At 43.8% G+C, this 17,433-nt stretch overlaps 1 protein-coding gene across 1 annotated transcript in view; it reads right to left on the bottom strand.

Moving 5' to 3' along the window:
• Positions 1–17,433, bottom strand: part of PRMT8 (protein arginine methyltransferase 8) — a 43,664-nt gene that overhangs the window by 15,408 nt on the left and 10,823 nt on the right. The window contains 2 exon segments of the mRNA XM_070754710.1: positions 1,370–1,512; positions 13,745–13,808. Of these exon segments, the coding sequence (XP_070610811.1) occupies positions 1,370–1,512; positions 13,745–13,808 (207 nt within the window).

The raw sequence follows: 17,433 nt of genomic DNA, 5'->3' as shown, positions 1-17,433 counted from the left end.
GAGGAGGAGGAAGAAGAAGAAGAGGAGGAAGAGGAAGAGGAGGAAGAAGAGGAAAAGGAGGAGGAAGAAGAAGGGGAAGAGGAAGAAGAGGAGGAGGAAGAAGAAGGAGAAGAAAAAGGAGAAGGAGAAGAATAGGAGGAGGAGGAGGAGGAGGAGGAGGAGGAGGAGGGAAAGAAGAAGAAGAGTAGGAGAAGTAGAAGAAGAAGAGGAGAAGGAGGGGAAGGAGGAGAAGAATAGGAGGAGGAGGAGGAAGAGGAGTAGAAGAAGAAGAGGAAGGGAAGGAGGAGAATGAGGAGGAGGAAGAGGAGGAGGAGGAAGAAGAAGAAGAAGAGGAGGAGAAAGAGGAGGAGGAAGAGGGGAAGAAGAAGAGGAGGAGGAGGGGAAGGAGGAGGAAGAGGAGGAGGAGGAGGAAGAGGAGGAGGAAGAAGAGGAAGAGGAAGAAGAGGGGAAGGAGGAGAATGAGGAGGAGGAAGAGGAGGAGGAGGAAGAAGAAGAAGAAGAGGAGAAAGAGGAGGAGGAAGAGGGGAAGAAGAAGAGGAGGAGGAGGGGAAGGAGGAGGAAGAGGAGGAGGAGGAGGAAGAGGAGGAGGAAGAAGAGGAAGAGGAAGAAGAGGGGAAGGAGGAGAAGGAGGAGGAGGAAGAGGAGGAGGAGGAAGAAGAAGAAGAAGAAGAGGAGAAAGAGGAGGAGGAAGAGGGGAAGAAGAAGAGGAGGAGGAGGGGAAGGAGGAGGAAGAGGAGGAGGAGGAGGAAGAGGAGGAGGAAGAAGAGGAAGAGGAAGAAGAGGGGAAGGAGGAGAATGAGGAGGAGGAGGAAGAAGAAGAAGAAGAAGAGGAAGAGGAGGAGAAAGAGGAGGAGAAAGAGGAGGAGGAAGAGGGGAAGAAGAAGAGGAGGAGGAGGAAGAGGAGGAGGAAGAGGAGGAGGAAGAAGAGGAAGAGTTAGAAGAAGAAGAGGAGGAAGAAGAAGAAGAGGGGAAGAAGAAGAGGAGGAGGAAGAAGAGGGGAAGAAGAAGAGGAGGAGGAGGGGAAGGAGGAGGAGGGAAGGAGGAGGAGGAAGAGGAGGAGAAGGTCGATGGTGGGGTACTTGATACTCTCTGAACTTGTTTGTTTCTTTCAAGAAGTTTCCTTACCCAGCTAGGTAACGTCATCAGGGCTAAGACTGGTTTTTTATAAACGATATACTGTATACGTGACACATTGTACAGTGATGATTATGGAAAGGGGATGTACATAACCGTTAACAAGCGCAACCCAGTGGCCAATATCCTTGGCCTTCGTATTTTAGTTGCCACTGAAATCTCGTGGCGTCTGTCACCCCAACCTTTAACAGACCTTTCTAAGGAGCTAATAGGGTAGAAGATACCGGACGCCTACCAGCCACTTGTCTCGAGCGAAGATGACCGTGTTAAGCATGGACTCATAGAAAAGGGAGTAGCCCATCCATTCACTGATGATGATGTCCACTTCGTCCACAGGCAATTCAATTTCTTCCACTTTGCCCTTAAAGATTGTGATGACTAGAAAGAGAATCAAAACACATCAAGTTACTGCAGTGAAGCTGCCGGCTGTATCTTTGCCCCCATGATACTCAAAGAGGGCTAGTAAGCAGCTGAATTTGAATTCACAGCTTTTTCACAGAGAGAGAGGGTCCTTGAAGACCATCTGTGTTACACTGCTCAAAAAAAATAAAGGGAACACTCAAAGAACACATCCTAGATCTGAATGAATGAAATATTCTCATTGAGAATATTTCTCTGTACAAAGTTGAGTGTGGCAACTGACAACAGCATGTGAAATTGATTGTCAATCAGTGTTGCTTCCTAAGTGGACAGTTTGATTTCACAGAAGTTTCATTTACTTGGAGTTGTATTGTGTTGTTTAAGGGTTCCCTTTATTTTTCTGAGCAGTATACTATATAATCATATGATCTTATATAATATTAATATTATAATAAAATAATTGCATTATTATATAATCATATAATCTTATATAATGTTAATACAGTAATATAGTTGCACTATTATATAATCATATAATGTTGTAATGTTATATAACGTTAATATTTTAGTACTATAATGGCATTGTTATGTAATCATATAATTGTATAATATAATATAATAATAACAACAGCTCCCCCATGCCTGGCAGTATAAATGAGTCTTGAGTAGTTTACGAAAGACAGGGAGGGTGGGGGCAGTTCTAATCTCCGGGGGGAGTTGGTTCCAGAGGGCCGGGGCCGCCACAGAGGAGGCTCTTCCCCTGGGGCCCGCCAAACGACATTGTTTAGTCGACGGGACCCGGAGAAGGCCAACTCTGTGGGACCTTATCGGTCGCTGGGATTCGTGTGGTAGCAGGCGGCTCCGGAGGTACTCTGGTCCAATGCCATGTAGGGCTTTAAAGGTCATGACCAACACTTTGAATTGTGACCGGAAACTGATCGGCAGCCAATGCAGGCCACGGAGTGTTGAAGAAATGTGGGCGAATCTTGGAAGCCCCACGATGGCTCTCGCGGCTGTGTTCTGCACGATCTGAAGTTTCCGAACACTTTTCAAAGGTAGCCCCATGTAGAGAGCATTGCAGTAATCGAACCTCGAGGTGATGAGGGCATGAGCGACTGTGAGCAATGACCCCCTGTCCAAATAGGGACGCAACTGGTGCACCAGGCGAACCTGAGCAAACGCCCCCCTCGCCACAGCCGAAGATGATGTTGCAATGTCAGCTGTGGATCGAGGAGGACGTCCAAGTTGCGAACCCTCTCTGAGGGGGTCAGTGATTCTCCCCCCAGGGTAATGGACGGACAGATGGAATTGTCCTTCTTGGGAGGCAAGACCCACAGCCACTCCGTCTTGTCTGGGTTGAGTTTGAGTTTGTTGACACCCATCCAGGACCCAACAACCTCCAGGCACTGGCACATCACTTCCACTGCTTCGTTGACTGGACATGGGTGGAGATGTATAACTGGGTAGCAACAGCAATAGACTCATATACCACTTCATAGTGCTTTACAGTGCTCTCTACATGGTTTACAGAGTCAGCCTCTTGCCCCCAACAATCAGAAACCTGGAAGGCTGAGTCAGCCTTGAGCTGGTGAGAATCGAATTCATGAGCTCTTACCCCATAATCATCACAATTATGACAAATCACAGCTTGAACTATCTTGCTTTGCATGTAATGAGTCTCTCTCATCAATTAGTTTCACCTTTTAAGGTGCATTCCTGGAATAAATAAACTTTTGCACAATATTCTATTTTTTTCCCAGTTTCCCCTGTACATGCATACCCATCCAATCCACATTAATCCACTTGTCAATCAGTAAGCCTAGGGCCTTTGAAAGAATGCTTTGCAAAAATCGAGAGATAGTATGTGTTGTGGTTGGCTCTGGCCCAGCTCCTGCCCCAAGGAATGTGGAGGTGGATGCATGGCAAACATCAACATGTCATAGGCCTGTTTTATTGCCGACAGAGTCAGGGAGTGCAGTTTCCTCGGACGAAGAAGAAGGTGGGGGTGACTTGGAAGAGGGGGGCTTGGCACACAGCCCAGGAAACCAATCTCCATTATCTTCGGTCGATTCGGATGAGGAAGTGTTAGACCCACGCAGGCGCAGAATTATGCATAGAAGAGACCAATTGAAGAAATATTACAGGAGATAAGAGAGGCCACCTGTGTTTGGGTGGGGCTCCAGCTATTAGAGCTGCTGATATAAATAGCAGCGTCCTTGCTTGGTCGTTGTGGAAGATTATCTGATCGTTGTTTCTTCAGGACCGTGCTTTGCTATTTCCAGACTTTGTTGATTTTTCACGACTTTGAAACCAAAGCAGAGCAAAGTGTGTGTGTCTCACTTCGTTGGAAGAAGGAGGGCTGTGACGTTCCTTCACAGCTGCTAGCTAAGTACTTAAGGACTGAGTAAAGGAATTGTACAGGCTACCAGGTTGTTTTGGGACGAATGCTCTTTGCAATACAAAAAGGGTGCTTTGTTTCTTTTGAATTTTTGTGATAAAGAACATTGAAGAAATATTACAGGAGATAAGAGAGGCCACCTGTGTTTGGATGGGGCTCCAGCTATTAGAGCTGCTGATATAAATAGCAGCGTCCTTGCTTGGTCGTTGTGGAAGATTATCTGATCGTTGTTTCTTCAGGACCGTGCTTTGCTATTTCCAGACTTTGTTTGTTGGTTTTTCACGACTTTGAAACCAAAGCAGAGCAAAGTGTGTGTGTCTCACTTCGTTGGAAGAAGGAGGGCTGTGACGTTCCTTCACAGCTGCTAGCTAAGTACTTAAGGACTGAGTAAAGGAATTGTACAGGCTACCAGGTTGTTTTGGGACGAGTGCTCTTTGCAATACAAAAAGGGTGCTTTGGTTCTTTTGAATTTTTGTGATAAAGAACATCGTTTTTGAACTTTCAAGTGTCATAGGCCTGTTTTATTGCCAACAGAGTCAGGTAGTGCAATTTCCTCGGACCTGTTTTATTGCCAACAGAGTCAGGTAGTGCAATTTCCTCGGACCTGTTTTATTGCCGACAGAGTCAGGTAGTGCAGTTTCCTCAATTTGTACCCTTGAATTTTCGGGAGAGTCATACCATAGAGCCTGGCAGGACAGTATGTGTAACAGCATTCCCATAATCGACTATGGAATTTACCCATTCCACAAATAAGTTAACTGCTTACAGCCAATTGAATATAGAGGGATATAAATGCAAGTAAGTAAATAAATGATCTGGCAAAATTGATTCTGGACAGATAAATGTAATTTCTAGTCATTCTTTTCAAGGTGCGTGAGAGCCATATTATAGAAACATAGAAGACTGACGGCAGAAAAAGACCTCATGGTCCATCTAGTCTGCCCTTATACTATTTCCTGTATTTTATCCTACAATGGATATATGTTTATCCCAGGCATGTTTAAATTCAATTCCTGTGGATTTACCAACCACGTCTGCTGGAAGTTTGTTCCAAGGATCTACTACTCTTTCAGTGAAATAATATTTTCTCACGTTGCTTTTGATCTTTCCCCCAACTAACTTCAGATTGTGTCCCCTTGTTCTTGTGTTCACTTTCCTATTAAAATTATCACCAATATGTCTCCCTTTTTAAAATAAAAATTGGATTCTCCCTTTATAGCTGTGTGTGCCACTTTTGCTGCCTTTCAACTCTTTTTTTTTAAATCCCCCCTTTATTTCCACTGTGGTTCTCAAAGGACTTTTCTTTTTAAAGAAAGAAAGAAATCTCACCCATCTCAGAGTCCCCCCTCCTATATTTTTTCTTTCCTTGATCTTCCTCATCGGGTGTCTGAGCTTATTAAAATCCACTTAAATGCTATTTCCATCGGTGCCGTTTCCTGAAAAGGCCGTGTTATTTTTTTTTATACTCTATTATCTCCTCGACAATTCGAAATTGGTTATGGCGAGGGCTGTCAGAAGTTCACCAACGAAGAGTAAATTGCTGCCAGCAAGATTTAATCCACTAAAACCTTCTGTATCAACCCCACCATTGATAATCATTACCATTAATGATTCCAAGATTCGCCCACGTTTCTTCAACACTCCGTGGCTTGCACTGGCTGCCGATCAGTTTCCGGTCACAATTCAAAGTGTTGGTCACAATTCAAAGTGTTCGATTACTGCAACGCTCTCTACATGGGGCTACCTCTGAAAAGTGTTCGGAAACTTCAGATCGTGCAGAACGCAGCCACGAGAGCCATCGTGGGGCTTCCAAGATTTGCCCACATTTCTTCAACACTCCACAGTCTGCATTGGCTGCCGATCAGTTTCCGGTCACAATTCAAAGTGTTGGTCATGACCTTTAAAGCCCTACATGGCAATGGACCAGATTACCTCCGGAACCGCCTGCTACCGCACGAATCCCAGCGCCCGATAAGGTCCCACAGAGTTGGCCTTCTCCGGGTCCCATTGACTAAACAATGTCATTTAGTGGGCCCCAGGGGAAGAGCCTTCTCTGTGGCAGCCCTGGCCCTCTGGAACCAACTCCCCCCGGAGATTAGAACTGCCCCTACCCTCCCTGTCTTTCGTAAACTACTCAAGACTCATTTATACCGCCAGGCATGGGGGAGTTGAGATAGCTGTTCCCCCTAGGCCATTACAAGTTATGCATGGTATGTTTGTGTGTATGTTTGGTTTTATAATAAGGATTTTTAGTTGTTTTTTTTATTATTGGATTGTACATGTTGTGTTTATTGTTGCTGTTAGCCGCCCTGAGTCTGCGGAGAGGGGCAGCATACAAATCCAATAAATAATAATAATAATAATAATAATAATAATAATAATAATAATTATTATTATTATTATTATTATTATTATTATTATTATTATTATTATTATTATTATTATTATTATTATTATCCTGTTTCCCCAAAAATAAGTCACACCCAAAAATAAGACATAGATGAGCTTTCGTAGGATTGCCTAATATAAGGCATCCCCCTTGTTTCACAGCAGTCCCGAACAAAACATATATAACACTGCTGTCCATAAATTACATCCCAAAATGCTGCATCGATCAGATTTAAAACACATCCAACACGCATCCAACATGTAGCTATGTGTTTGGATGCATTTTTGCTGCAGCAGGATCGCACCCTACCGTATGTTTGTTTGTTTGTTGGTTGGTTGATTGATTGATTGATTGATTGATTGATTGGATTTGTATGCCGCCCATCTCTGGAGACTCGGGGCGGCTAACAGTAATAATAAGACATCATATAATAATAATCCAATACTAAAAACAATTAAAACCCATTATAATAAAAAAACCAAACATACATACAGACATACCATGCATAAAATTGTAAAGGCCTAGGGGGAAAGGATATCTCAGTTCCCCCATGCCTGGCGGCAGAGGTGGGTTTTAAGTACTTTACGAGAGGCAAGGAGGGTGGGGGCAATTCTAATCTCTAGGGGGAGTTGGTTCCAGAGGGCCGGGGCCGCCACAGAGAAGGCTCTTCCCCTGGGTCCCGCCAAGCGGCATTGTTTAGTTGACAGGACCCGGAGAAGACCCATTCTGTGGGACCTAACTGGTCGCTGGGATTCGTGCAGCAGAAGGCGGTCCCTGAGATAATCTGGTCCGGTGCCATTTACTTTCTGTTTAAACCGTAAATATTGGTAAATGAACCATACTGTTAATTGTTGTACATGGAAATAATGGTACAGTAGTAGTAAGAAATTCTTGATAGGATTCACAGTTTGCATGGTTATGCTGGTTTGCGATGACAACTACTATACAGTATATAATAAATATTCATTTTTTTTTTGTTTAGCAATAAATGTGATTTCTTCTTCATTTTAAAAAAAGACAAAGGATATCTCCGGGACCGCCTTCTGCCGCACAAATCCCAGCAACCAGTTAGGTACCACAGAGTTGGCCTTCTCCAGGTCCCGTCGACTAAACAATGTCGTCTGGTGGGACCCAGGGGAAAAGCCTTCTCTGTGGTGGCTCCGACCCTCTGGAACCAGCTCCCCCCAGAGATCAGGATTGCCCCCACCCTCCTTGCCTTTCGTAAACTTCTTAAAACCCACCTCTGCCGTCAGGCATGGGGGAATTGAAACATCTCCCCCTTGCCCATGTAGTTTTTGTGTATGATTTGATTGTGTGTTGTTTTTTATATATTGGGGTTTCTTTTTTTGGACTTTTTAATCTAAAACTGTAACCTAGATTTTTAAATATTAGATTTGTTACTATGTATTGTTGTTCACCATTGGTGTGAGCCGCCCCGAGTCTGCGGAGAGGGGCGGCATATAAATCCAATAAATCTAATCTAAATCTAATCTAATCCTCTGAAAATAAGATGTAGCACATCTCTGGGAGCAAAAATTAATATAAGACACTGTCTTATTTTTGGGAAAACAGGGTATGAAAACATGGGCTAAGAGTAAGTGAAATTTAACGAATAAACATGAAAGGGTTTGCTTAGGAAACTAAATTTGCACCCACAGATATATGCGAGAAGCTCCCTGGCTCGATCATTGTTTCACTCGGGAAACAGGAGTTTCATTATAAACTGCATGTAAGCCAGATGTGTGATATACCTTGGGGTGTGTGTGTGGAAGATGCAATTTTATGCTTGCTTATAATTTCCAAATGACAGGCAGTCATCCTTCAGCTCTATTCCTTCAATCAATCAATCCATCATTTTCGTTCCCTGACAAATTTAACATGCAACCGAAAAGATTTAGTCATTAAACTATCAGCTCTATTTTTAAACGGGGTTGACTTCTTATAAGCTGTCATAGGCTGTTGCAGTGATGTGTAAATGGGTCCAGATTTTATTGATTGATTGATTAATCAGATTTGTATGCCGCCCCTCTCCGTAGACTCGGGGTGGCTAACAGCAATAATAATACAATGTAAACAAATCTAATATTTAAGTTAATTTTAAAAACCCCAATTTAAGAAACCAATCATACATACTGACATACCATGCATAAATTTTATAATCCTAGGGGGAAGGGAAAGTCTCAATTCCCCCATTCCTGGCGACAGAGGTGGGTTTTAAGGAGCTTACGAAAGGCAAGGAGGGTGGGGGCAACTCTGATATCTGGGGGGAGTTGGTTCCAAAGGGTCGAGGCTGCCACAGAGAAGGCTCTTCCCCTGGGTCCCGCCAGACGACATTGTTTAGTCGACGGGACCCGGAGAAGGCCAACTCTGTGAGACCTAACTGGTCGCTGGGATTCGTGCAGCAGAAGGCGGTCCCGGAGATATTCTTGTCCGGTGCCATGAAGGGCTTTATAGGTCATAACCAACACTTTGAATTGTGACCGGAAATTGATCGGCAGTTAGGCGATCGCCTGCTGCTGCATGAATCCCAGTGACTGGTTAGGTTGCACAGAGTCGGCCTTCTCCTGGTCCCGTCAACTAGACAATGTTGCTTGGCGGGACCTAGGGGAAGAGCCTTTTCTGTGGGGGCCCCAGCCTTCTGGAATCATCTCGCCCAGAGATTCACACTGCCCCCACCCTCCACACCTTCCACAAGAGTCTAAAGACTCACCTATGCCGCCGAGCTTGGGGTCATTGGATTCTGCCCCCTGGCCGACGAATGTATAGTGGGTTTGTTGATTGAATGGATATTTTTATTTTATTTTTATTTATTTATTTTGTCCAATGAGGGTTTTAGTGGGTGTGTATATATATATATATACACACATAGTAAAATATATGATGAAGGTTATAGAGGAGATACTCATAGTAAAATATATTTAAGAGATAATAGAAAAGAAGGTATAGTAATAGAACATATCGATGAAAGAATAGAAGAAGAGATATAGGAATAGAAGAAAGGTATAGGAGATATAGGAGAGCAATAGGACAGGGGACGGAAGGCACTCTAGTGCACTTGTACTCGCCCCTTACTGACCTCTTAGGAATCTGGATAGGTCAACCGTAGATAATCTAAGGGTAAAGTGTTGGGGGTTTGGGGATGACACTACGGAGTCCGGTAATGAGTTCCACGCTTCGACAACTCGGTTACTGAAGTCATATTTTTTACAGTCAAGTTTGGAGCGGTTAATATTAAGTTTAAGTCTGTTGTGTGCTCTTGTGTTGTTGTGGTTGAAGCTGAAGTAGTCGCCAACAGGCAGGACGTTGCAGCATATGATCTTATGGGCAATACTTAGACCTTGTTTAAGGCGTCTTAGTTCTAAACTTTCTAGGCCCAGGATTGAAAGTCTAGTCTCGTAGGGTGTTCTGTTTCGAGTGGAGGAGTGAAGGGATCTTCTGGTGAATGTATCTATTTTAATTGCTTCCTTAGTTTTTAGATGTAACCTCTAATTTTAATTCATTGGAATTTGATGTATATTGCCTTTTTATATGTTGTAAGCTACCCCGAGTCCTCGGAGAGGGGCAGTGTATAAATCCAAGTAATAAATAATAAATAAATTTCAGAATTATAAACTCCAACCATAAAACCTAAATCTTAAAACCCTAGACCAGTGGTTCTCAACCTTTCTAATGCTACGACCCCTTAATACAGTTCCTCATGTTATGGTGACCCCCAACCATAAGTCCAGCGCCAATTCTCCCCAAACACAGCTTGGAGCTGATTGGCAGGAAGGTCAGAGGGACACTCCCCTCTATCCACGCCTGATTGGTCGGATTGTAAAAATATGTTCCAAGGCACCAGAATAGAAGCTTTAGTTCCTAACACCAGGGGAAATTTGTCTTAGGTGACCCCTGTGAAACGGTCGATCGACCCCCAAAGGGGTCCCAACCCCGAGGTTGAGAACCACTGCCCTAGACATTTAAAACCATTCAGCCAACTTCATCCCGATCATACTATCGCCTCGAGCAGAATGTCAACGCTCAATGATCCCAGGCCTACCAGCAAAGGTGTGTTTTTAAAACCTTTCGAAAGGCCAGGAGGATGGGGGTGGTGCAAATGTCCAGGGGAAGTTGGTTCCAGGGGACTGGAGCCACCACAGAGAAGGCCCTTCCCCACAGCCCTGCCAAGCGGCATTACTTGGCCAACGGGACCTGGAGAAGGCCGACTTTGTGGGATCTCACCGGCCTCTGGGATACTTGAGGCAGGAGACAGTCCCGTAAATAAATTACAAGTAGTCCCACGTTTCTGTTGTTAAAGGGGACATTAAGTGAATTTGACCTTATGACCTTTCTTGCCACAGTTTTTAAGTGAAGCCGTTATCAAGTTAGCCACCTGGTTGTTAAGTGAACCTGTCTACCCCATTGACTTTGCTTGTCAGAAGGTGCCAGAAACGGGGTCACATGACCCCCCAGGATACTACGACCATCATAAATATGAGTCAGGTGGATTCCATCCTCCCTCCATTATTCTAGTGCCGCCTCCGGAATCCAGGAAGTGATCACCTTGGCGTCCTTAGCAACCTTCCGGTATACGTGACGTCAAAGCTCCGCCCCCGGAATCTCTTCGTTGGATTCCCCAGCTCCTTCAAAGGGAGGTCTTTTCACGTAAATTTTTTATTTTATTTTTACGATAAAGGACGCTGCGGTGGCGCTGCAAGCAAAGGGAAATCTTTTCATGTAAAAATTAAAAAATATATTTTTACATGAAATGACTTCCATTTGCTTGCGGCGGCACTGCAGCGTCCTTTTTCATAAAAATAAAAATAAATAAAAATTAAAAATCCATAAAAATAAAAGATTCTGCTGCACGAATCCCAGCAACCAATTAGGTCCCACAGAGTTGGCCTTCTCCGGGTCCCGTCAACTAAACAATGTCGCTTGGCGGGACCCAGAAAAAGAGCCTTCTCTGTGGCGGCCCCGACCCTCTGGAACCAATTCCCCCCAGAGATTAGAATTGCCCCCATGCTCCTTGCCTTTCGTAAGCTGCTTAAAACCCACCTCTGCCGCCAGGCATGGGGGAACTAAGATACACTTTCCCCCTAGGCATTCACAATTTTATGCATGGTATGTTTGTATGTATGATTGGTTTTTATATAATGGGTTTTTAACTGTTTTTTTAGCATTGAATTTTGTTGTACTGTTTTACTGCTGTTGTTAGCCGCCCCGAGTCTGCAGAGAGGGGCAGCATACAAATCAAATAAATAAATAAATGAATGAATGAATGAATGAATGAATGAATGAATGAATGAACGAACGAACGAACGAACAAACAAACAAACAAACAAACACTGGGATTCCAGAGGCGGAGCTTTGGTGCCACGGACCGTTCGGGTTCGGGTAAACTTTGCGTAAAGTTCGTCCAGACTTGCCGAACCCGAACACCGTTGGGTTCGCCCATCACTAGTGCTTAAGAAAGATTCTGAGAAAAATGAAGGTGCTACAAGGAAGATTAAGGAATTCAAAATGAAATCCTGTGAAGACAGATGGAATCACTTTGGTGCGAAGGTTGTAGCATTTATGGAAAACGCCCCTTCAACACAGCCCTGTGTTTCTGCTCCCCCCTTTCTGAGACGTTTTCTATCTCTACTTTATACTTATACAGTGATACCTTGTCTTACAAACTTAATTGGTTCCGGGACGAGGTTCTTAAGGTGAAAAGTTTGTAAGATGAAACAATGTTTCCCATAGGAATCAATGGAAAAGCGATTAATGCGTGCAAGCCCAAAATTCACCCCTTTTGCCAGCCGAAGCGCCCATTTTTGCGCTGCTGGGATTCCCCTGAGGTTCCCGTCCATGGGAAACCCCACCTCTGGACTTCTGTGTTTTTGCAATGCTGCAGGGGAATCCCAGCAGGGGAATCCCAGCATCACAAAAACACTGAAGTCCTTGAAACCCCACTTCTGGACCTGTGTTTTTGCCTGCTGGGATTCCTGAGGCTCCCCTCACTGGGAAACCCCACCTCCGGACGTCTGTTGCAGCATCACAAAAACATGGAACACGGAAGTCCGGAGGTGGGGTTTCCCATGGAGGGGAGCCTCAGGGAAATCCCAGCAGCGCAAAAACGGGTGCTTCACTGGCAACGGAAGTCCGGAGGCAGGGCATCCCAGCTGCGGCGGTGGGTTTGTAAGATGAAAATAGTTTGTAAGAAGAGGCAAAAAAATCTTGAACAACCGATTCTTATCTAGAAAAGTTTGTAAGCAGAGGCATTTGTAGGTAGAGGTACCACTGTATACTATATTGCATGAATGTATGGCTGCATAGCTAGAGGTATAACAAGCAGGAAGAGGGAGATTATGATCCCGCTATATAGAATGCTGGTGAGACCACATTTGGAATACTGTGTTCAGTTCTGGAGACCTCACCTACAAAAAGATATTGACAAAATTGAACGGGTCCAAAGACGGGCTACAAGAATGGTGGAAGGTCTTAAGCATAAAACGTATCAGGAAAGACTTCATGAACTCAGTCTGTATAGTCTGGAGGACAGAAGGAAAAGGGGGGACATGATCGAAACATTTAAATATATGAAAGGGTTAAATAAGGTTCAGGAGGGAAATGTTTTTAATAGGAAAGTGAACACAAGAACAAGGGGACACATTCTGAAGTTAGTTGGGGGAAAGATCAAAAGCAACGTGAGAAAATATTATTTTACTGAAAGAGTAGTAGATCCTTGGAACAAACTTCCAGCAGACATGGTAGATAAATCCATAGTAACTGAATTTAAACATGCCTGGGATAAACATAGATCCATCCTAAGATAAAATACAGAAAATAGTATAAGGGCAGACTAGATGGACCAGGAGGTCTTTTTCTGCCGTCAGACCTCTATGTTTCTATGTTTCTATGTTTCTATGTATGTGGAGAAATGGGGAAAAAATTCTACCCAAAAAACCCCCAGGATCAAATGTTCCTTTTCAGGGACTTTGATCATGGGGGAAATAATTGGCGGGAGAGTTATTGACTTCATTCCAAGTTCATTAACTGTTACTAGTGAAAGAAGAAGAAGGACAAGGTCAGAGTGATTAAAGCCCCAAATCCAGAGGGATTCTTTAAATACTGGAAGCCACAAAGTTTCTGCAGTTTTTTTATCCCTAGGAAATGTTAAATAATCATAGGAAAAGCTAAGCAATTACACGAGAAGTTAAGTCATTTATTCATTAAAGTTACCTGCCCATAGACCACTTTAATCTAATGAAAGGCAGATAATTTTAATAATTAAATTCCATTTGTTGAAATAATTTCCCCGATAAACATTAGAAAAAAACCCAGCATCTACAAAAATTAATGTTTGGAATGACATGAAATTATAAGTCTTTGCATCATAAATATGGTAAAACCCATCTGCAAAGCATCAGTTAAGAAACTGAAAAATTAAGGAAAAATGGAAATAGCGAATGGAACTGATCTTCATCAATAAGTCTTACTGTGATCCAAGTGGTTGGATTTGATAATCTTTTCAGAGTAGTCGGATATACTTGAACATTCAATCTGCAAAGATAGAAAAGAGAAAGAAAGAAAGAAAGACCGACATTGAGGATGGGTGTCAACAGACTCAAACTCAACCCTGATAAGACGGAGTGGCTGTGGGTTTTGCCTCCCAAGGACAACTCCATCTGTCCATCCATTACCCTGGGGGGGGGGAATCACTGACCCACTCAGAGAGGGTCCGCAACTTGGGCATCCTCCTTGATCCACAGCTCACATTAGAGAAACATCTTTCAGCTGTGGCGAGGGGGGCGTTTGCCCAGGTTCGCCTGGTGCACCAGTTGCGGCCCTATCTGGACCGGGACTCACTGCTCAGAGTCACTCATGCCCTCATCACCTCAAGGTTCGACTATTGCAACGCTCTCTATGTGGGGCTACCTTTGAAGAGTCTTCGGAAACTTCAGATTGTGCAGAATGCGGCTGCAAGAGCAATCATGGGCTTTCCCAAATATGCCCATGTTACACCAACACTCCGCAATATGCATTGGTTGCCGATCAGTTTCCAGTCACAATTCAAAGTGTTGGTTATGACCTACAAAGCCCTACATGGCATCGGACCAGAATATCTCCGAGACCGCCTTCTGCCACACGAATCCCAGCGGCCGATTAGGTCCCACAGAGTTGGCCTTCTTTGGGTCCCGTCGACTAAACAATGTCGTCTGGCGGGACCCAGGGGGAGAGCCTTCTCTGTGGCGGCCCCGGCCCTCTGAAACCAATTCCCCCCAGAGATTAGGACTGCCCCCACCCTCCTCGCCTTTCTTAAGTTATTAAAAACTCATCTTTGCCGCCAAGCATGGGGAAACTAACACACTCCAATTGTCAATACTGGTGTATGGTTTGATTGGTTGTGTGATTATTTTATTTTATTATAAGGGTTTTAAATTGCATTTTAAAATTGGATTTGTACACTGTGTATGCTGTTGTGAGCCGCCGCGAGTCCTCGGAGAGGGGTGGCATACAAATCTAATAAATTACTATTATTATTATTATTATTATTATTATTATTATTATTATTATTATTATTATTAAAGGGGAAGACTGAGAGGAGACTTGATGACTGTCTACAAATATCTGAAGGGCTAGAAACAATGGAATGAAACTGCAAGGGAGTAGATTTAGATTAGACATCAGAAAAAACTTTTTAACGATAAGGGTGATAAACCAGTGGAACAGTTTGCCACAGGAAGTGGTGAGATCGCCTTCACTGGAGGTCTTCAAACAGAGACTGGACAGTCATCTTTCTGGGATGGTTTAATGAATCCTGCATTGAGCAGGGGGTTATATTTTATTTTATTTATTCATTTGTCCAATACACAATACATATGGAAGAGAATAGACATGAAGTAATATATATAAAGATAATACGTAACAATAGAGGAGAAGATATATGAAAGGACGAAAATATATATGATATATGAGATAAAGGAAAGACAATTGGACAGGGGACGAAAGGCACACTAGTGTGCTTATGTACGCCCCTTACTGATCTCTTAGAAACCTGGAGAGGTCAATCGTGGATAGTCTAAGGGAGAAATGTTGGGGGTTAGGGGTTGACACTATTGAGTCTGGTAATGAGTTCCACGCTTCGACAACTCAATTGTTAAAGTCATATTTTTTACAGTCAAGTTTGGAGCGCTTCATATTAAGTTTGAATCTGTTGCGTGCTCTTGTGTTGTTGCGGCTGAAGCTGAAGTAGTCACTGACCAGTAGGACATTGCAGCATATGATCTTGTGGGCAATACTTAAATCGTGTTTTAGGCGCCGTAGTTCTAAGCTTTCTAGATCCAGGATTGTTAGTCTATTTTCGTACGGTATTCTGTTTCGAGTGGAGGAGTGAAGGGCTCTTCTGGTGAAATATCTTTGGACGTTTTCAAGGGTGTTGATGTCCGAGATGTGGTATGGGTTCCAGACAGATGAGCTGTATTCAAGGATGGGTCTGGCAAAAGTTTTGTAGGCTCTTGTGAGTAGGGTGAGATTGCCGGAGCAGAAGCTACGTAGGATCAGGTTAACAACTCTAGAAGCCTTTTGGGTGATATTGTTGCAGTGGTTGGACCCGATGACCCTGGAGGTCCCTTCCAACTCTATTATTTATTATTTATTATTATTTATTGGATTTGTATGCCTCCCCTCTCCGCAGACTCGGGGCGGCTAACAACAATGATAAAAAACAACATGTAACAATCCAATTTAATAAAACAACTAAAAACCCTTATTATAAAAACCAAACATACACACAAACATACCATACATAACTTGTAATGGCCTAGGGGAAGGAATATCCTAACTCCCCCATGCTTGGCGATAAAGGTGGGTCTTGAGTAATTTGCAAAAGACAAGGAGGGTGGGGGCCATTCTAATCTCTGGGGGGGAGTTGATTCCAGAGGGCCGGCGCCGCCACAGAGAAGGCTCTTCCCCTGGGGCCCGCCAAACGACATTGTTTGGTTGACGGGACCCAGAGAAGGCCAACTCTGTGAGACCTTATCAGTCGCTGGGATTCGTGCGGTAGAAGGCAGTTCCGGATGTATTCTGGCCCAATGCCATGTAGGGCTTTAAAGGTCATTACCAACAATTCTATGATATGAATTGTCTGCTATAGCCTGGTAAGCCTTTGCCTAAAGTAGGGATTTATAGAGAGCACCAAGGACCCCACAGTAGTAGTAGCAATCGTCATCGTCATCCTCTTCCTCCTCCTCCATCATTCCACAAATCCTATTCCCTCCCAGTGCTGATGATGTTACCTAGTTTGGTTAATTGTGCCAAAAGAAGCCTCTACTTTGTTCATAAAGCCAGTAATTTCTCCCACCCGCAGATCGTTAATAAAAATGATGAAAGATCAAATCTTGGAGCGCTCCAATTAATATTTCACTCCGGGCTAAAGAGGAGTCCTTGATGAACGCTCGCTGAAAATGATTGCTTAGCCAGACAGGTGTCTGTTTAATCATCATCCCATTTAATATACTGTTAGCTAGGTTGCTCATCAGAATATTGGGGTCAAGGGCTTTGATGGAAAGGAAGAGATTTCGGGTCTGCTGCATTCCCACTGCGGAAGCCAGTTGATAAAGGAGAATATAGAAACATAGAAATGCGTGCTCCTGTCTCCAAACCAGTAGCAAAGATAAGTGGATACTACTTGTTGTGGTTGGCTCTGGCCCAGCTCCTGCCCCAAGGAATGTGGAGGTGGATGTGGGGGAAACATCCACATGCCACAGGTCTGTTTTGCTCCCGATAGAATCTCCCGACGAAGGCTACTCTGACAAAGGAAGTGTGAGTAGCAGGGAAGAGGGGAGTTTGGCAGACAGCCCAGGAGGAGATCAATCATCCTTATCATCCCTGGATTCTGAACAAGAACTTATGACAGACCCACGCATGCGTAGAGTGATGCATAGGAGAGAACAACTGAAGGATTATTACAGGAGATAAGTGGGGCTGCTGTAATTAGTGCTACAGATAAAAAGAACAGCGTGCTGGTTTAGCCTCGTGGAAGTTTATCTGATTCATAGTTCGTCAGGATCGTGGTTTTGCTGTTTCCCTGTTCAAGACTGTGTGTGGACTTTCTGGTCTTTGGAATTTGGACTCAATTTCCCAGTTACTGGATGAGAAATTGAATTGCATTTAACCTGTGCCTCGT

Source organism: Erythrolamprus reginae, chromosome 6, assembly GCF_031021105.1.
Source record: "Erythrolamprus reginae isolate rEryReg1 chromosome 6, rEryReg1.hap1, whole genome shotgun sequence".
NCBI lineage: Eukaryota > Metazoa > Chordata > Lepidosauria > Squamata > Dipsadidae > Erythrolamprus > Erythrolamprus reginae.
This window is presented reverse-complemented; position numbering and strand designations above follow the sequence as displayed.